Source organism: Ruditapes philippinarum, unplaced genomic scaffold (genome assembly GCF_026571515.1).
Source record: "Ruditapes philippinarum isolate M1 unplaced genomic scaffold, ASM2657151v2 ctg85_1_1_1_1, whole genome shotgun sequence".
Lineage (NCBI taxonomy): Eukaryota > Metazoa > Mollusca > Bivalvia > Venerida > Veneridae > Ruditapes > Ruditapes philippinarum.
The window spans coordinates 192,052-210,518 of NW_026856555.1; the positions used below are offsets into that span (position 1 = coordinate 192,052).

Below are 18,467 nucleotides of genomic sequence, written 5' to 3' on the forward strand. Positions count from 1 at the left end.
ACATGTCCGGGGTCCGCACTCGGAAGGGCGGATGGACCCTCATTAAGCCTAGAATATGAGCCGCATCACGACAAAACCAACAGAATAGGTTTGCGACCAGCATGGATCCAGACCAGCCTGCCCATCCGCGCAGTCTGATCAGGATCCATGCTGTTCGCTATCAGTTTCTCTACTTGTAATTGAGTTTGTAAGCGAACAGCATGGATCCTTATCAGACTGTGTGGATGCGCAGGCTGGTCTGGATCCATGCTGGTCGCAAACCCATTATGTTGGTTTTGTCCTGGCACGGCTCATATTGTGTAGTTATATTGGGGAAAAAACAAGATGCTTACACATGTTCTTGTTAATTTGTTTATTATTCGTTAGATTTGATACAAACACTGAGTGTAACTGTTATTACAAATAGACATATCATCTAGGAATGTGTTCTATTGTGTTACAATGATTTCATACTTACACTGATAATACAAAAAAGTAAAATTATGCATCTTAAACAATACATTTGAAATATCAATATATATTTATTTTTTATATATTTTTTTATTTCACTTTTTCAATTAAATTATGATTTATCAGTTACAAAAGAATATGAATATAGTTTATATCGTTGGGCAGACATTGACAGGGTATAATAACAATATTAAAGAAAAGCACTTGCATAAAAAAACTTGTCAGTTGTAATCAAATAGTAGGAAAAGGAATACACAAAACTTGTTCAATAAATATATAAAACTTTGTAACTTAAGTGATTCCACATATAGAAATACAATACTCTATCTCACAGTCTGTGTTCCAGAATTCCAGTCCTATAGTAATAATCTTACCAATGGTTACAGACATTTTTTCTCTGTTTCCTACTTAAATGGACATTTCCATGGTCTGTGATATTCTTATCAAACCCCATAGTTACTGACATTTTTCCCATGTTAAATGGACATTTCCATGGTTTTTTGGTAATCTTCTCAAACACCATGGTTAATGCCATTTTTCCCATGGGTTAAAGGAATAGTTAACATAAATTCATTTTCCATGGTTTTCTACTAAGTCATAACTATTAGTTTTAAATTTTTACCACGGATTTATATGTAATATAAATCCGTGTTTTAACAGATAAAAAGAATTCAATAGATAAACATAACAAAAATAATAGAAATTAATTACTGGCACAAACAGAAAATATAATAAATATTACAACACGGATATATAAGAGTAAAATAAAATAATAGTATATTGCATTAGTAGATTAAAAACACAGAATAAATATGTTTATTAAATATATTACACTATGAATATTTAACTTTAATATTTATCACAAAATCTGCCCATTTATTCACTTATCTTTATTCCCAAAAACTTCTTTGATAAGCATTAAATAAAAGCATATTGTCTTTTATAAAAGCATATTGTCTTTTATTTAAGCATTCCAAAAATTCTTATCGTGGACAGATTCCAATAAATTGTTAATCATAGCTAAATTTAACAATTTTGTAAAAAAAATTCTAGAAGACAGTAAAATTGATGTTTTTCTTCACATTGATAAAACTTAACTAGTTAAGTAATGGCAAAAGCTAATCAGCTAAACATGTTCTATGTGCTCCTTTCTATAGTAAATCTCAATATATAACTTGAGGGGTTTATAAAAACCTTCTCCATCTGCATTCACATAACAATTTACAAATAAATAAATGTGGAAAAAAAAAGACGTTAATGCAGCTTTTCTCTTTAAACACCGGCAGCTATAAGAGTATGCCATCTCGAGGCAAGTCTACATTTCCTTACAGTCTGATAAGTCTTTTTATTATAATTTGATCAATTTTATTGTTTTAATATTGAGATCGAGTAAATTATCAAAGAAAAGTTTGAAATTTAGAAACAGATAAGTCCATTATTCAATAGAATATAAGATAAAATTCCAATACTGATCATGTGTAACATATAAAACAAGTAAAACAAGGTAGCTTATTGGGAGATCTGTCCTCAAATTAATACAATACTAAAAACAAACAAGAGCGATCAGTAATCACATGTGTCGCCTCATAATGGCCAATTTCATGTTGGGACAAATTTTGTGACAGACGGACAGACAGACGGACAGTGCACAACTAGACTTGGTACTGATCAATCATGTAAAGTTTGGATGAAATTGCACCAGTAGTTTATGAGGAGTAGTCCGGACAAGCTATTGTGTATCTGGCAACACACAGAAAAAAACAACTTTTTATCAAAGGGCCATAACTTGGCCAAAAATCATTCAACCGGAAAACCCGTGCAATATGCGCAAGGACTTGAGCTACAGATCAATCCTGTAAAGTTTCATTGAAATTGCATTAGTGGTATAAGAGAAGTAGTCCGGACAAACTTTAAAATTAAAAATTATTAAAGGGCCATAACTCTGACAAAAATCATTGAACCGGAAAATGCTGACAATATGCACAACTAGACTTGATACTGATCATTCCTGTAAAGTTTGGATGAAATTGAACCAGTAGTTTATGAGGGGTAGTCCGGACAAGTTTTGTGACGGACGGACGGACAGACAGACAGACAGACGACGGAGAAGTGATCCCTATATGTCGCCACTACTCCGTAGAGGCGACACAAAAAGGCTTAAAAATAGTTAAGTCACAGTAAAACTAAAAATAGATATGAGCCATGTCACGACAAAACCAACATAGTGGGTTTGCGACCAGCATGGATCCAGACCAGCCTGTGCTTCCGCGCAGTCTGATCAGGATCCATGCTGTTCGCTATCAGTTTCTCAACTTGTAATAGTGTTGGTAAGCGAACAGCATGGATCCTGATCAGACTGCGCAGGCTGGTCTGGATCAATGCTGGTCGCAAACGCACTATGTTGGTTATGTCGTGACGCGGCTCATATAATGAGACAATGACTGGAGGAGATTCATATAGTACACAGAGGGACGGAGTTTAGACTAATATTTTAAAATAAATATATACTAAACTACAATAAATAAATTAATACAAGCGCTAATCAATGATCTGAAGGGAATTAAGTAAAATACACTGCCAATTATAACAATAATAGAAAACCACTGGATTTACAGTAAGAGTAAAATAAATCATATGGATTTTTCTTTTTTGATAAAGACCACCTGTGCTAAGCAGAGGAACTTTACTTAGCAGCCAGGTTTTATGACATGTTTTTGACAAAGCAAGGCAGAAGGCCGGCAGTAAAAGCTTTATAATCAGAAAGAAAGAGAAAAAAACTTATAAATGAACCATGGTCCAATGGTAAATATTATAAATTAGACACGTGAAAAAATGTATAAATGTGTAATATAATGGTCAATGTAAAATGTGGCTGAAAGCGTGTTTCTAACACAGATGTGTACAACATATAAAAATGTGTGTAACTATCTACATGTGTAATGTATTATGCACCATAATATCATGTTGTGGTTGACTTGTACATGTAAACTAAACATGATCTTTGTCCAATTTTTATAAGCCTGACTCAGATCATCACTCATTGTCCCTCTGTTCACAGACAATATAAAACATACAAAAATATATGTATATTTATCTTCTGTAAAGTAGTCTGATTGTTTTAATTTTAATACCAGTATTCCAATCGTAAATAAACAGTAAATAAACAATACACCAGGCAAGAAGTTAGCTAACTTATTGTTCCCTGACTATTTACCCATAAGTAACCTGCAATCTGCAAATAATTGACTTTCAACATCCTTCACTAGAGGATTATAAAAACACATCAATTATAACATAAAATCAATTTTGCACAAAGAATATGTGTAATGCAAGGGACACAACTCAACTTCAAACATTAAAATTTGTTCAAATATTTCTGAAAAAAGAGACAATTTTAGTTTTTCCAAACTTATATCGTTTATAAAAACTGGACAAGACCTCAGCATAAGCAACTGTAAATGAAAACTGAAACTTTCTACAAATATTCATGAGATCCTAGAATGTCTTTGATATCTAAACTTTATATTCATAAAAGCACCCATTATTAGTAACTTCAGCTACCAGTAAAATATTGCATCAATTGTGGATAATATTTCTAAATGAAAAAACTACCTTAACAAAAAAAAGGAAAACACTTTTAACAATTTGATTCTTAACAATCCATTTTAATCCTACAAATAACTCCTACTTTATACAGTATTTTAACAGCTAGTGTTACTACCATATTACACATTTTCACCTACATGTATTAAACTTAGGAAGTTATTTAAAACATGTGGTAATATATAACTGACAAATTAAGATATTAACTTTGTCTTGTTCTTTTCTTTTATATGGGAGTCCTAGTGATTACAACATATCTAGATATGGATTTATATACATTAAACAAATAATGACACTCATTTTTAGTCGTCATTCGATAATTTCCATAAAATAATCAACTTATCATTTCTATTAGCTTGGACTTTTGAAAATAAGCCCACATATGACAGTATCTTTAACTGAATTATCAATATCTTTTCAAATTTCAATATGTAAAAAATGACTTTTAAGTCTAAAAAGTTATTTCCCTGAAACAGGAAAAACTAGATTCTGTTTATTAACAATTACGTATTTCTGTATGTATATTAGATTCAATATCAGAATCCAGTAGCAATGAAAGTAGTTTTGAAAGGTACATGTATATAACAGACTATAGAGAACATACAAGTATTCATTTGCTTGTTTTACCGGTACATAATTTCTTATAATATCTTTAGAGTATTGCAAAAATATATATTTCAAAAATTTAACAGCAATCATTTATAGAATTATAAACAAATTAAGCGCAATGATAAAGTGATTAAACTAATTAACTGCTATCTATAGGAGGGCCTCAGTGTCCTGTAAATTTCTATGCTGTTTAAAATGGCTGCCTGGAAGGGCCTCTACATCATCATATACTGTTATTTACTAGCTTGGGGTCTCTAGAAGGGCCTCTACACAAGCAGTATAACAAAACGAGTACTGATCCTGAAATAAAAAGAAGAAATTAATTCTTTATGTTGTAGCACTCAAAAAGCAGGAAACTTCATCTCTTATCTGTATGAAGGACATCAGCTTCATATGAAATACTGACATCAAATTTTAGTCTGAGAAAGAAGTGTATCATTACTTTTTATACTATTTGAGCCGCGTCAAGACAAAACCAACATAGTGCGTTTGCGACCAGCATGGATCCAAACCAGCCTGCGGGTCCGCGCAGTCTGATCAGGATCCATGCTGTTCATTATCAGTTTCTCTACTTGTTATAGGGTTTGTAAGCGAACAGCATGGATCCTGATCAGACTGCGCCGATGCGCAGGCTGGTCTGGGTCCATGCTGGTCGCAAACGCTCTATGTTGGTTTTGTCATGACGCGGCTCATTTGTTTGTTTGTTTGTTCTCTAGTAAATAACCTCCAGCTTCTATAAATAAAACATAAGACGAAAGTGTAGTAAATCATTTTTGTCCCGTGCTTTATGTTCAGTGTTATAAAGAAAATTTCCAAGGTCAAACTCAGATCTCAAGTATTTTGATTGATCAAGAACCAGCATACAACGTGCACTGATCAATGAAAATACCCAGATCTGAGACAGTTCTTAGCAAAAACGTTTTATAACCTCAAGCTAGGGTCATGAAATGATTCTATACTTCATAAAAGTGGCATGTCCAGGCAGGCTGGGAGAAATAAATACACAAAGATATACAACCAGTATTGTTAAGCTTACCCTAGTTTGGATCATGCCTTGCCTCTGTCTCCGTAATTCTTGAACTATCTCAAACAGGTCAAACTGTAAACAAACAACAGTATTCAAAGCTCCACAATAAAAAGTCATTTTACAGCCAGTCTTAGAACAGTAGATTAGTATTAAAGAAAACAGAATCAGACTCAAACATGTGATAAAAAGTAGATTTTACATCTGACTCCTTTGTACCTACACATTGTAGATAAAGTATTATTGTTAAACTACACAAAATTGCTATATAGAAATCAATAAGGGGGCCTGCATGATGATAATAACACTAATTACACACCATAAAACAAAGAACCTCCTAGTATTTTCTAAAAGTTTGTTTCTCATTATACAATATACCCCGGTATGAGGGAACATTATATTGTATCTTGGTAAACAAATCTAAAATGCCAAACCAGATTTAAACCCAAAGCAGTAAGGGCCATGCCATTCTTTCTTTTTAAAAAGAAATGGCCATAGAGATCCTGTCTGGATTTATAACCTCTTTATACCATTATACCTAATATAATTTTATACCTATACAAGAAACATGGCAATGCCATGAAACCAGGTTTTCAATTATCACCATTGTAGATAAATATGTTGTATTTGAAATACAAATACAAGCAACAAACAATGTAACTATGTGCAATGTAAAACATGAATAATGTAGGAGGAATTGCCACAGAGGAAGTGTTCACTATAATTATATTCTGTATAAGGAAACTAGAACTCCGCGAGTCGGATGTGTCGCCTTGTGAACAATGTAGTTTAGGAGAAATGGCCAGGACAAAAATGAAATATGAAAAATAACAAAGGGCAATAACTAAAAAAATAATAAGTGCAGAGCAGCAGTTTCTGTGCACTGCACTTCTTATCAATAAGATCTATCATTCTATGATGTTTCAAGTCCATAGCTTTCATACTTGAGGAGAAATGACAAGGACAAAATTAAAGTATGAAAATAAACAAAGGGCAGTAACTCAAAAAATAATAAATGCAGAGTACCTGTTCTTGTGCACTGCACTTCTTCTTAATGAGACCTATCATCCTATGAAGTTTCAAGTCCATGGCTTTTATACATTAGGAGAAATGGCCCGGACAAAAATAAAGTATGAAAATTAACAAAGGGCAATAACTCAAAAATTAGGAAGTGCAGAGTACCTGTTCTTGTGCACTGCACTTCTTCTTAATGAGATCTATCATCCTATGAAGTTTCAAGTCCATAGCTTTTTTAGTTGAAGAGAAATGGCCCGGACAAAATTAAAGTATGATAAACAGGATTTTCAATGTTAATGTCACTGTGACCTTGACCTTGGAGCCAGCCATGCGGAACATGCGTTCTGCACGTCATCTTGATGTGGTAAACATTTGTCTGAAGTTTCATCAAAATTCTTCAAAGGGTTGAAGAGTTACAGAGCGGACAGGATTTTCAATGTTAATGTCACTGTGACCTTGACCTTGGAGCCAGCCATGCGGAACATGCGTTCTGCACGTCATCTTGATGTGGTAAACATTTGTCTGAAGTTTCATCAAAATTCTTCAAAGGGTTGAAGAGTTACAGAGCGGACAGGATTTTCAATGTTAATGTCACTGTGACCTTGACCTTGGAGCCAGCCATGCGGAACATGCGTTCTGCACGTCATCTTGATGTGGTAAACATTTGTCTGAAGTTTCATCAAAATTCTTCAAAGGGTTGAAGAGTTACAGAGCGGACACAATTTCGTTTGACGCCCGCCCATCCGCCCATCCGCCCATCCGCCCGTCATACCCCAATCTAATAACCAGGATTTTCAAAATTGAAAACCTGGTTAATAAGGTCTATCTTAAATGACCAATCTATCTGTGTATGATATTTACCTTCAGTCCACGTTCTATGTGTGCCAACGCCACATCTATAGCAATAAATGTCCCTGACCTTCCTATACCAGCACTGCAGTGTACAACTATTGGTCCAGTTGTTCTATATAGATGACTCAATCTCATACACTGAAAATATATGTCACAAAAATTTCTTTTTTGTTGGTTTCTTAAGGCACAGAAACACTCTCCAACTTCAATGGTGGAGGCAGACTTCTTGTATGTTTTTTAAGCACAAATGGTTACCTGAGTGGTTACCTGAGAAAAGTCAGCGATCTTCAGTGATGTATCTAATAAAACATACACTAAACAGAGAGGTGTCTGCTTTTCAAGCAAGGGATTGGGGGTTCAAGCCCTGCTCAGGCACAAACATTTATTTTATCATGTTGAACAAAACTTCTTTACTTTTTCCATAGTAGGGTCCTAGCTTTTAAAAGAACACACAGGAACGCTAAATTTGTAATATTCTTACATAAACAGAAAAACGACAACTAGAAGAGAATACTTTGGCTTTTATTTATGTGTTTCACAGATGTTTCTTCAAAACAGTAACAACAAACCGGTCATGATGTAAAATCACGTCCTTTTGCAGATTTCCAGAAAATCTATTTTTAGGAAAAAGCAGTGTATATAAGCTGATACTGACCTGTTATTTTTTTACAAAAAGTAACTTCTTAGTTAATCTGCAAAAGGTATTTCAAGCTATTTATAGATTATATAATATAGTTATAACTACCTGTAGTAAAGGTACAGCTGAAGTTGGAGTACCGTGGTCAGGCCAGGTGGTATAATTAAGATGGTATAAACATCGACTTTCTCCTGTCTCCGTATTTTCTATCAAGATGTTCCTGATGTCAAAATTGTCCAAGCTGTTTTGATACAGTAAACTTAAACGTAATTGTCTGAAAATTAAAACATATGAAAAAATGAGTCTGCATCAAAATTTTGCTTGTTTGTTTTCTTTGGTTTTATGTCGCACCAACACAATTCAGGTCATATAGCGCCAAAACAGGAGAGATGAAGGTAAAGTAAAGGGTTCAGTATCTAAAGTAAGGTTACAGATAAGGAAGTTCACAATATATATTTCTTTTCAAACATCATGCAAATATATATAATGCTACATGAGCACATCAGCTTGGTTCCTTAGACAATAACTTCATATGACACTCATTGGTCATCAGTTGTCTGTCTTTCATCAAGTGTGCTCCAGTTTAAATACTGGCAAGCAAAAACCAACAAAAGTAGGAACAGCAAGCAGTGTCAAATAAACAGGCAAATATTGCATCAGTAATACAAATGCATCCGCGCAGTCTAATCAGGATCCATGCTGTTCGCTTACCAGACCCTATAACAAGTAGAGAAACTGGTAGCGAACAGCATGGATCCTGATCAGACTGCGCGGATGCACAGGCTGGTCTGGATCCATGCTGGTCGCAAACGCACTATGTTGGTTTTGTCTTGACACGGCTCATATTATGTTAAGCATTGCTTGGTGGTAAATGAGATGGAAATTAAGTTTGAAAAAAAAACCTTCATGTTAAAATTATTTTAACTTTTTATCCACATTTTACAAATAAATTTCACACATACACCATGTGTAAATGAGTTAAACTTCATAAAGCAGTATCAAACATACCTGATGTATAAAACAATTCTTTTTAAATAGTAAGTTTGGCACTTTTTAAAATAATTTTTAGCCTTCAAATCAAATACTTCACTCAAGCATATATTGCAAAATATTAAGTTATGTTACTATTCATAAACTAATGAACACACAACAAGTTATAGGAGGGAACAAAAAAAATGAATTTAAAAAGGTAAACTACAAACTTATCAAAATTACACTAAGAAAAACAAATGGTAACATAACTTTAAAGAAATGTACAGTAATTTCAATAATTTAAAACTTTTATCAAATCAAAGCAGAATTTTACTATAAATGCACATCACAGCAAATATTTACCCTTTACAAGCTTCAATAGGTATATCTACAGAGTCGGGCCAATATCTGTGACATTTGACCTTCATGGCTTCCATATCCAAGGTCAACATGACAATGACCGTGACCTCTGTCTGCCAGACCATGTTCCAGAAGTCATCTGTGGTCTCGGGCAGAGGTCCCTGGCCTACAATGTAGTCACAGATAGCACTTCCTACATCAGCACTTCCTACATCAACCCTAACATGACTGGCATTGATATAGTCAGTGTCAGCATCATCTGATAGCCTAACTCTGTTAGCGTCATCTGAAAATCAGGATTTATATTTCACAGTACACATCCAATAAAGAAACAAAAGCATTTTAAAAGTTTTCTATCAAAAACAATCATATTACAAAAGATGACCTAGATAAATACACCACCTTAGATTTTACATGTAAAGAGACAAAAATATACCATTTGATCAGAAATAATGAATTTAATCCACTGTGTTCAAGTGAAATGTAGATTTGGCAAATGTAACTGAACCAAACTTTAAAATCTTACTTCAGATATAAAACTCCCTTTCTCTAACAACTTACATGGTAGAACATTTCTAAATCTATTTTTCAGTCTGTTGTTGGACAGAGTGGCTGTATTACAATCATCAGTAAGTGGCACATTTCTTAATTGTTTAAACTCCTCCTGGGGGTCTTCAATCTCTATCTTCTCTTGCATATCTGATATAATGTTTGGTACGGATGATTTCATTGGTTCTGGAATGGTCACAAGGGATAGGTTGAATAACCAATCAACTGTTACTTCATCTGGCACGGTAAGGTCTAAAGTTCTTAATGAATTGCACCAGTATTTATCACTGTCATCTTCACATATCACATTGGAACCAGTATTAGAGAGTCTTTTTTCTCCCTCATTGTTACACTGTTCAGATTTTGATTCAGTTTCACTTTCATGAACATTTTCTTTACCATTTTCCTCCTCTGATTCTATAAAAACTTTATCGTGGTGAAGATCAATTACTTCAGCTGCTGAGAGAAATTTATGAGCATCTTTAGCTGTTTCTTTATCTATACCATCCGTGTCACTCACTTCTGATTCTGTAAATGTGTCTATATCAGCATCTCTTAATATTTGTTCAGCTTGAGCCACTAAATCATCTACATTGTCATCTACTATATCACTTGGAACATGTTTTGTTATTGATAAACTTGTGTTATTTAAGTCAGATGTTTCACTTTCACTTTCAAAAACATCATCGTCCTTTCCTAAAACAGATTTGACCTCCTTTTCTGAAGTTTCTAACTCTTTCTGCTGTTCTGAGTTTGACCTTGACATTCCACTAACACTTCTAGGTTGGTTCTCGGTTTTATCTGAATCCAACCAAGTTGGCTTCCTGCCCTTATTCCTGCAATTCAACAAACACAATGTAAGGCATTAACATACAGCACACAATCAAAAATACAAATCTATATGAAATGTTGATGTTGCATCAAAGCATATGTGTTTTAAAGGAAACTATGATTTCCTTTCACTCCGAGATTGATATTTGATGAATTCAGTTAATTGTTCATATACAATCTCACATAATGAAAGCTGTAAGCTCACTTACATTACTATTAAATCACCTGCTAAATTTACTATTGCAGGTGTCAAATCAGGTTGTGTTCCTTGTAACACTCTCAGTTATATAACAAATACCTTAACCATAAAATGATTATACCTTAAGAAAATTTTGCAGGTATCAAATTTATGGCCACCTTAGATAAATTTCAACTATAGCATCTGACTTGGAGATACTTAACCTGCTTCAATTGAAATTTATCATCTGTTGCCACCTGTATGGAGTGAAGCCAGCATGCACAACCATGCTGACTGACCAGGCTTTATACTGCAATTTTTGTATTTTGTTATCAAAATCCCTTAAACTTTCAATGGACTGTTCCAAATTCCAATCAGGTCAAATCCATTATGTAAATTTAGCAGGTTCAGGGTTAAATTAATTTAAAGGTTAAATTAAGGTTAATTTTTTTTTCTGGTTTTATATTTTATGCCCATTTTAACACATTTTTGAATAATATCTTGTCAGCTGATCCACCCATCAGGATTTCCTGCAAAGCTAACCAGTAATTACCAATTTCTCCACTACTAATTACCAATTTCTCCACCAGTAATTACCAATTTCTCCACAAGTTTACCATTTTTTCCACAAGTGACCGACTCTTGACACGGAAATGTGTTTACATACCTGGAGACAGTTAAAGAAAGTTTCCCTTGAGAACTTCTCAAGATTGCTGCAGCTTTGTTGTGGTTCAATCCAATCAAGGATTCACCATTAATCTGTGATGAAAATCAATATAACAATTACTATGTACTGATTGCGTTTTCGGATAAATTATTTACCCCGTGATGCCGAAGTGGTCAACTTCTTTCTAGCTTTAACTGGTGACTTATTAAACAGTTATCAGTTGTTCTGGTTTAGATATCAAGCAGTGGCTTGCTGCATATTCTGAAATTAAAATATCGACAATGTTAACCATACATGCGGCGTAAACACATTAGGTACAAGTTTGTGTGGCTAAAGATTTTATGTTACATTATTCAATGCACAGACAGAAACTATGCGTTCTGTCTCCAAATTTTTTTGAATTCAGTTAAATCATTCAACTCACATTAAGTGAATTTACTTTTTTTCATGTAAAAATTTATTTGCAGCTGTGTTCATTTTCTAGTAACTTTCTCAGTTTACACTTTTGTTTATTAAATATTGTTATGCTATATCTAGCAAGTTGATGTGACAACCTTGGATTATTTATGAAAACTACAATTTTACACCAACAAATAAGTACCAATAACTTAGGCTGTTTTTGCGCAAATGTTGGTTTGTGATTAAGCCTTTTTGTAAAACTTTGGTAGGAATTTTGTTTCGATTTTTATAAAGAATACTAATTCCTATCCATTCCTTTCCATTATTCATTGTAAGTTATAAGCATAAATAAGAAGATTATACCCAACATAAAATACATGATTTTAAGGATAGCCATATATGCATATATTTATTATTTAAACCTCAAAAAAATCTTTTCAATGGACTGCTTCAAGTTTACATTTAAAACTTGAAAAGTTTACACTATGTTTGTTTAAAATTGTTCAAATATCAATGTGATTCTAGTTCAATATTGGCGAAGATAAAATCTTTGCCAATCATAAATTGAAAGTTTTAATTGTCTTATCTTTTTTATTTGGTTCTAAGTTACATTGACACGATAATGGTCATACGATGACTTTTTCAGTTACTGGTGGAGGTGGACCTCTAGTGACCCTCCTTGCATTATTTTAGGAACAAGCAGGCACCTAAATAAGAGCTACGATAGGTTTTACTGCTAAAGTCGGTGCTAGGGGGGCATGGACAGTAGCTTGAAACTTTCCAGTACTGTCCATGAACAGGCTCAATCAAACCGAGCCAGCAACATTTTCAATTTTGCCCATTTTGGACTTTCTTATGGGATTCTATTTCTGTCTATCTTAATATAATTTTGTAGATACATGTATACTTACTTGTAGGATTTTATCTCCTATTTGTAACCTGCCATCATTTTCGGCAACACCTCCTGGTGTTATGGTACGTATAAATACACCAGTCTGGTTCTGTGTTTCCGCGGTTACCAGACTGATACCAAGTCCTCCACTCTCAGGCTTTTCTAAGTCTATCTGATACACTGATAGCTGAAATAAAAGTTGATATAGACTGATTTTAGTTTTATATTTGGTTTAATGCTTACCAAAGAAGAGTTCTTACCAATAAAGAGGTTACATAAAACAGACAAAAACATAATCCCTAAAGAATGCCTGAAAGGACAAAATTGAAAATGTTGCAGACTCAGTTTGATTGAGCCTGTTCATGGATAGTATTGGAAAGTGCAAGTTACCATCCAAGTGAAAGTAACCAAAAAATGTTTTTTTGTTAAAAGATTAATTCTTACTACCACAATTTTTTTTAAGATAACAGTTGATGAAGGAATGCACTTTTGAGAAATCGTAGGTAACTAAGATTGAAAGAGAATAGAAGAAACATACAGAGGGATCAAAGGATCAAAGGACAACCACAGTATTATATACTTACAGGAGAAAAGAAAAACATTGGTTATGAAATAATCTACAGATTAAGACAAAAAAAGCTATGAAACTACAAAACAGCAAACTATAACATGACAAATCAATACCTCGCCTGAGTTGGTGGACTTCTGTAATTTTGGACTCTCTGCCTCTTTCTGAGATTTATCTTTCCAAAAATTTTCTTTTGACTTCCCTTCTTCATTTCTAAGATTCTCTGAAATTCTTGTTTGTTCCAGAGATTCCTCTAACGAGGTAATGAGGTCTTGGAGGGGACCACAACCATCCCCATCTGTGACAGAGTCCGTTACATCATCATCATCAGAATCGCTATTCTCATGGTCTGTATGTTTGTCAACATTTTCAGTTCCTTCCTGTAATACATCATTAAGCTATTTCATATTTTAAAATCTTAAATTTCGAACTGAAACAAAGGATAATAAATGTAACTAAATGCTCATTTCAGAAAAATCAAAACTATAAAAGCAACATGGCTTAGTACAGATATTTAATATTCAATACAACAATACACTTGTAGCAACAATCATTACAAGAAATGAATATGATAAATACAGATATTTGTAAAAAAAAATTATTATCTCTTTTATTATTAGGTGAGTGAACAGATGTAACCATAGCAATAAATATTTAGTGACTTGAAGTAAGCTTAGATTTTCTTACTAATACATGTATTTAAGTTCTTTAAACAAGCTAGTGCATAGTGAAATCTAACAAATATAGCAAAATTGACATTTAAGTGACATTTCACCATCAATACTGGAAAATTTTAATATATTGTGTAGGATATTAATTTGGCAGTCAAGTTTTATGGACATGCCTTCAAAAGGTGCATGAGGTCAACAGATGACACTGAGTTGTGTGAGGTTCTCAACTTTTCTGATGGACTAAAACCTTTTAGCACCAGAAACCCAAAGCAAATTAAAAATTTGGTGCACTACCAAACTGTGGAAAAACATATATGAGCCACGTCATGACAAAACCAACGTAATGGGTTTGCGACCAGCATGGATCCAGACCAGCCTGCTCATCCGCGCAGTCTGATCAGGATCAATGCTGTTCGCTATCACTTTCTCTACTTGTTATAGGGTTTGTAAGCGAACAGCATTGATCCTGATCCGACTGCGCGGATGCACATGCTGGTCTGGATCCATGCTGGTCGCAAATGCATTACGTTGGTTTTGTCGTGACGCAGCTCATATCTACAAACGACAAAGATACTCACATGTTGTAAACTCCTCTTCTCTTCATCAGTGAGGCCCTGACTGTAGGAAGATATTTCCACACTAGCTTCTCCAGTGTCACCTACAGTTGACTGTTCCCGAGACACCCTTATCGTGACCTCATCCTCGGCCTCACGTAACACTGATACAGCCTCGAAATGATTCAGCGGCCGCATATCAATACCATTGACCTTTCAATTAGCAAATACACAAGTTCTTTTATAATGTTTAAACAATTATAGGTAAAATATCAAATCTAATTTACCATACAACTATGTGCTAAAAAAAATAGTCTGACAAGTCTTTGCTAAATGGAAAATAATGAAATAAATGAATTAGTTTAAAGGCACTTCTAATAACACACTTAATATTTGTCTATAGATTATTACAAAGTCAAAGTCAACACTTGAAATTATTAGTACATTTAGTAACAGTTTTTATTCAGATTCCAAGTCCCAATTTAGTGATAATTTTGTATGTTAATAAGGAGATTGTCAGAAAGATATGGTTTTGGATTACTTTTCATTATTTATAGGAAAGTCACTAGAATAGAACCAAGAAGTTTTCTACATGCTAGCTTGATTATTTCATTTAAATATGCCAGTTAACCATTTTGTAAAACAAAGAAAAAAGTGAAAACGTTATTGAGTCAATGATCTTTACTGTATCTAGGGACCACTGTACCAACTTTATAATAATCTCTTCTTTTCATAATGTTATATCAAATGCCGTCAGTACATATATAGGCAACTGCTACAGAAGAGTTTGCCTTTTATATTTTTGGAGGACAGTGTACAGGTTCAGAGACTTTAACATTCCAGAAATGACCTCAAGGGCTTCAGCATGCTTGGTAAATAGCAGTAATATGAATGACCTTGGATTATCCATTTTTTTTCAATTTTAGGATAATTGATTTTTTTTAGATTTTTTTTGGAAGCAGAACTGGGTGAAATTTGCATCTTCTAAGAATTTATGAGAGTGCTATGATGGACATTTCATATCATGAAATATAAACAAAATTCAAACATAAATCATGGAATGACAAACTATGAAAGTATATGAGACACTAACTGATAAACAAGCAATGTTCATTGTATCTAACTTTGTTATTGTAATTAACAAAAAAGAAAGAATGTGTGTTTAAACAAACCATGATAAGTCTATCTCCAGATTTTAAAGTGCCATCAGAGAGCGCTGGGCTCTGTAACACTGCTTTAATATAACAACCCCCTGTGGTCTTAGCACCTCCTGCCACAGTAAATCCAAGACCTCGACCTTCAGGCTTGGTCAAGGTCACTTCCAATTCCTAACAGAAAGATTAACAATTCAGTCATGCAAAAAGCTCATTAAGATAACTAGAAGTGGAAGTGCTATAAACAGTGAGTTTTATGCTCTTGTTGGATTGTAAGTGCGTAAGAAATAAAATATTCTATAAATAAGCTTCTATAATTGTGTTAAAGTTAATGTCTCACATAAGAAATGTCTACGACTATTGTGTCTTTCTGTTAATATAATAAAAATAAACTATAAATTCAATATTTTTTTTTCAAAATGTGAGTTCTATATTTTTTATATTCAGGTATTGTATTCTAAAATATTCTATATTTCTATTCCAGAGATCCCAAAATCTGACTACATACCAACATTTCTAAGAGGAAAAGAAGCATTATTTTAAAAATATGAAAAGACTAATGAGTGCAATAAGTAAACAAAACAAACATTTTCCAAGTTTTGTTAAAGGAACTTCACTGAGGTCCAAAAGCCTAAAAACAAAAAATTTGATTTTAATAAAATAAAATAAATTGAAAATCATATTTTTGGGCTATTCTTAGCCCGGCTCGACTACAAGCCTGAAAAGTGTTGTCTCAGTTTTTTCACAGAATAATTATACTGGAAAAACAAGTTTTCACAATTAGAATAATTATTCTGGAAAAACAGAGTGAGCGAATGATCTGAAATTTTGCACACAAGCTATTGGTCTATACCTATATCAAAAGAAACGCAAATCTTACAGTCCTCATTGCAGTCCCTATAACATTCAATGTTACAAAATTTAACGAATCAAAAATGGCATGTGTTACCTACCCCAGGCTTTAGGGGCTTTGACTCAATAGTCGGTGAGGGAGATTCCCTCACTGAAGAATGGTCCGAAACAGATTCCTCTTCCTTATCAACATCATCTTCCACTACATCATCCACATCATTATGATCATCTTTATTCATACTCTCTATCTTAACTTCACCTTCATCCTTGAAATTAATAATCTCATCATCATCATCTTCTTCTTCACCTTCTTCTTCACCGTTGTTTTCAATTCCCTCTGGATCTATTTCATTCTCTTGTTCATTCAGTTCAGATTCATCATCTCTTTCATTAGCATAATCATTGTTAACTTCATTATTTTCAACATTCACTTCTTGATCACTCACATCATCATTGTTTGTATCATCATCAGAATAATCATCCTCATCATCATCAGTATCATCAACTTCATCATAATCATTATCAAGTTCTTCATATTTCTTTTCTAATTCTCTAACATCTTCATCAACATCACTGTGTTCATCACCATTATTTTCATGCACAATTTTACCATTATTTTCATCAATATTTACTATAAATTTACTATAATTTAAACTTTCCTCACTATGTACAACATTTACTATGTCATGTGTATGTACATTAGCACCATCTGGATCATCTTTAACACAATCATCTAAATTTCTATTGTTTTGCTCTACATTGTAAGTATTAGTTAGACTGGTACCTATTTCCAGTGAAACTTGAGCAGACTGTGTACCTTCTCCCTTAAGGGAATTGGTGCCCAGTCTGTCTTCTACAATAAATGAGGTAGATATGTCTGTTTTAGATAAAGAACCACTATCAGTTTCTGAAAAAACTTCAGGTTGACTATTTTGGGACTGTAAAGTATTTTCTAAACTATCTATTCCATCTAATTTTTCGATCAATAAATCTGGCACAGAAGTCTCTGGACCTGACTGGAAGCTTTCCTCTGAAAAATGTCTTGAGGAATTTAAATCCACCTGTTCAATATCAGTTTCTTCATCTTGAACAGGAGTAATGTCTCCTGCAACATCAACACATGGAGTTGCCTCCCTTGATGAATACTGCACAACAGGGGTTACATCCCTTGAATTCACAGTAACTGCAGAATCTTCCCTTACTATCAAACTACCATTAAGCGTTGCTTGAGAAGCATTCACTTTTTTGGCATTGTGAATTAGCACCATTTCCTGGTTACAACTATCCATGAGCTCCGCCACTCCCACTTGAACTTCGATCTCATTTTGTCCATTGTCATAATTTCCTGAACTTAGCAAAGTGGGTGGGGGACTGACTGGCAGCGGAGGTGGGGGACTGGCAATCTTTGGCATTATGTTTCCATCTTCATCTTTTGGATAGGGTGATAAAGCAAACCCGGTGGGTGGGGTAATGAGAGCTTCACGTCTAGGTGTTACATCAATTTCACTATCTGTATCACTTTCAGTATCAGTTACATTTGCTGTGCTACCTGTTGGTGTAATTTCTAGAGATGATTCACTTTCCTGAAAGAGCAAAATATTTTTCATGTCAAATGGACAGCTTCACCA

At 33.8% G+C, this 18,467-nt stretch overlaps 1 protein-coding gene across 1 annotated transcript in view; it reads right to left on the minus strand.

Annotated features, from left to right (window-relative positions):
* Positions 1-328: 328 nt before the first annotated feature.
* Positions 329-18,467, minus strand: part of LOC132746977 (tyrosine-protein phosphatase non-receptor type 13-like) — a 78,306-nt gene continuing 60,167 nt past the window's right edge. The window contains exons 30-41 of the mRNA XM_060736269.1: positions 16,941-18,422; positions 16,006-16,161; positions 14,858-15,046; positions 13,725-13,988; positions 13,060-13,227; positions 11,750-11,841; positions 10,086-10,909; positions 9,528-9,810; positions 8,301-8,466; positions 7,565-7,693; positions 5,699-5,761; positions 329-4,962 (exon numbers count right to left, since the gene is read on the minus strand). Of these exons, the coding sequence (XP_060592252.1) occupies positions 4,903-4,962; positions 5,699-5,761; positions 7,565-7,693; positions 8,301-8,466; positions 9,528-9,810; positions 10,086-10,909; positions 11,750-11,841; positions 13,060-13,227; positions 13,725-13,988; positions 14,858-15,046; positions 16,006-16,161; positions 16,941-18,422 (3,876 nt within the window). The 3' untranslated portion in view covers positions 329-4,902. The remainder of the gene's footprint in view (positions 4,963-5,698; positions 5,762-7,564; positions 7,694-8,300; positions 8,467-9,527; positions 9,811-10,085; positions 10,910-11,749; positions 11,842-13,059; positions 13,228-13,724; positions 13,989-14,857; positions 15,047-16,005; positions 16,162-16,940; positions 18,423-18,467) is intronic.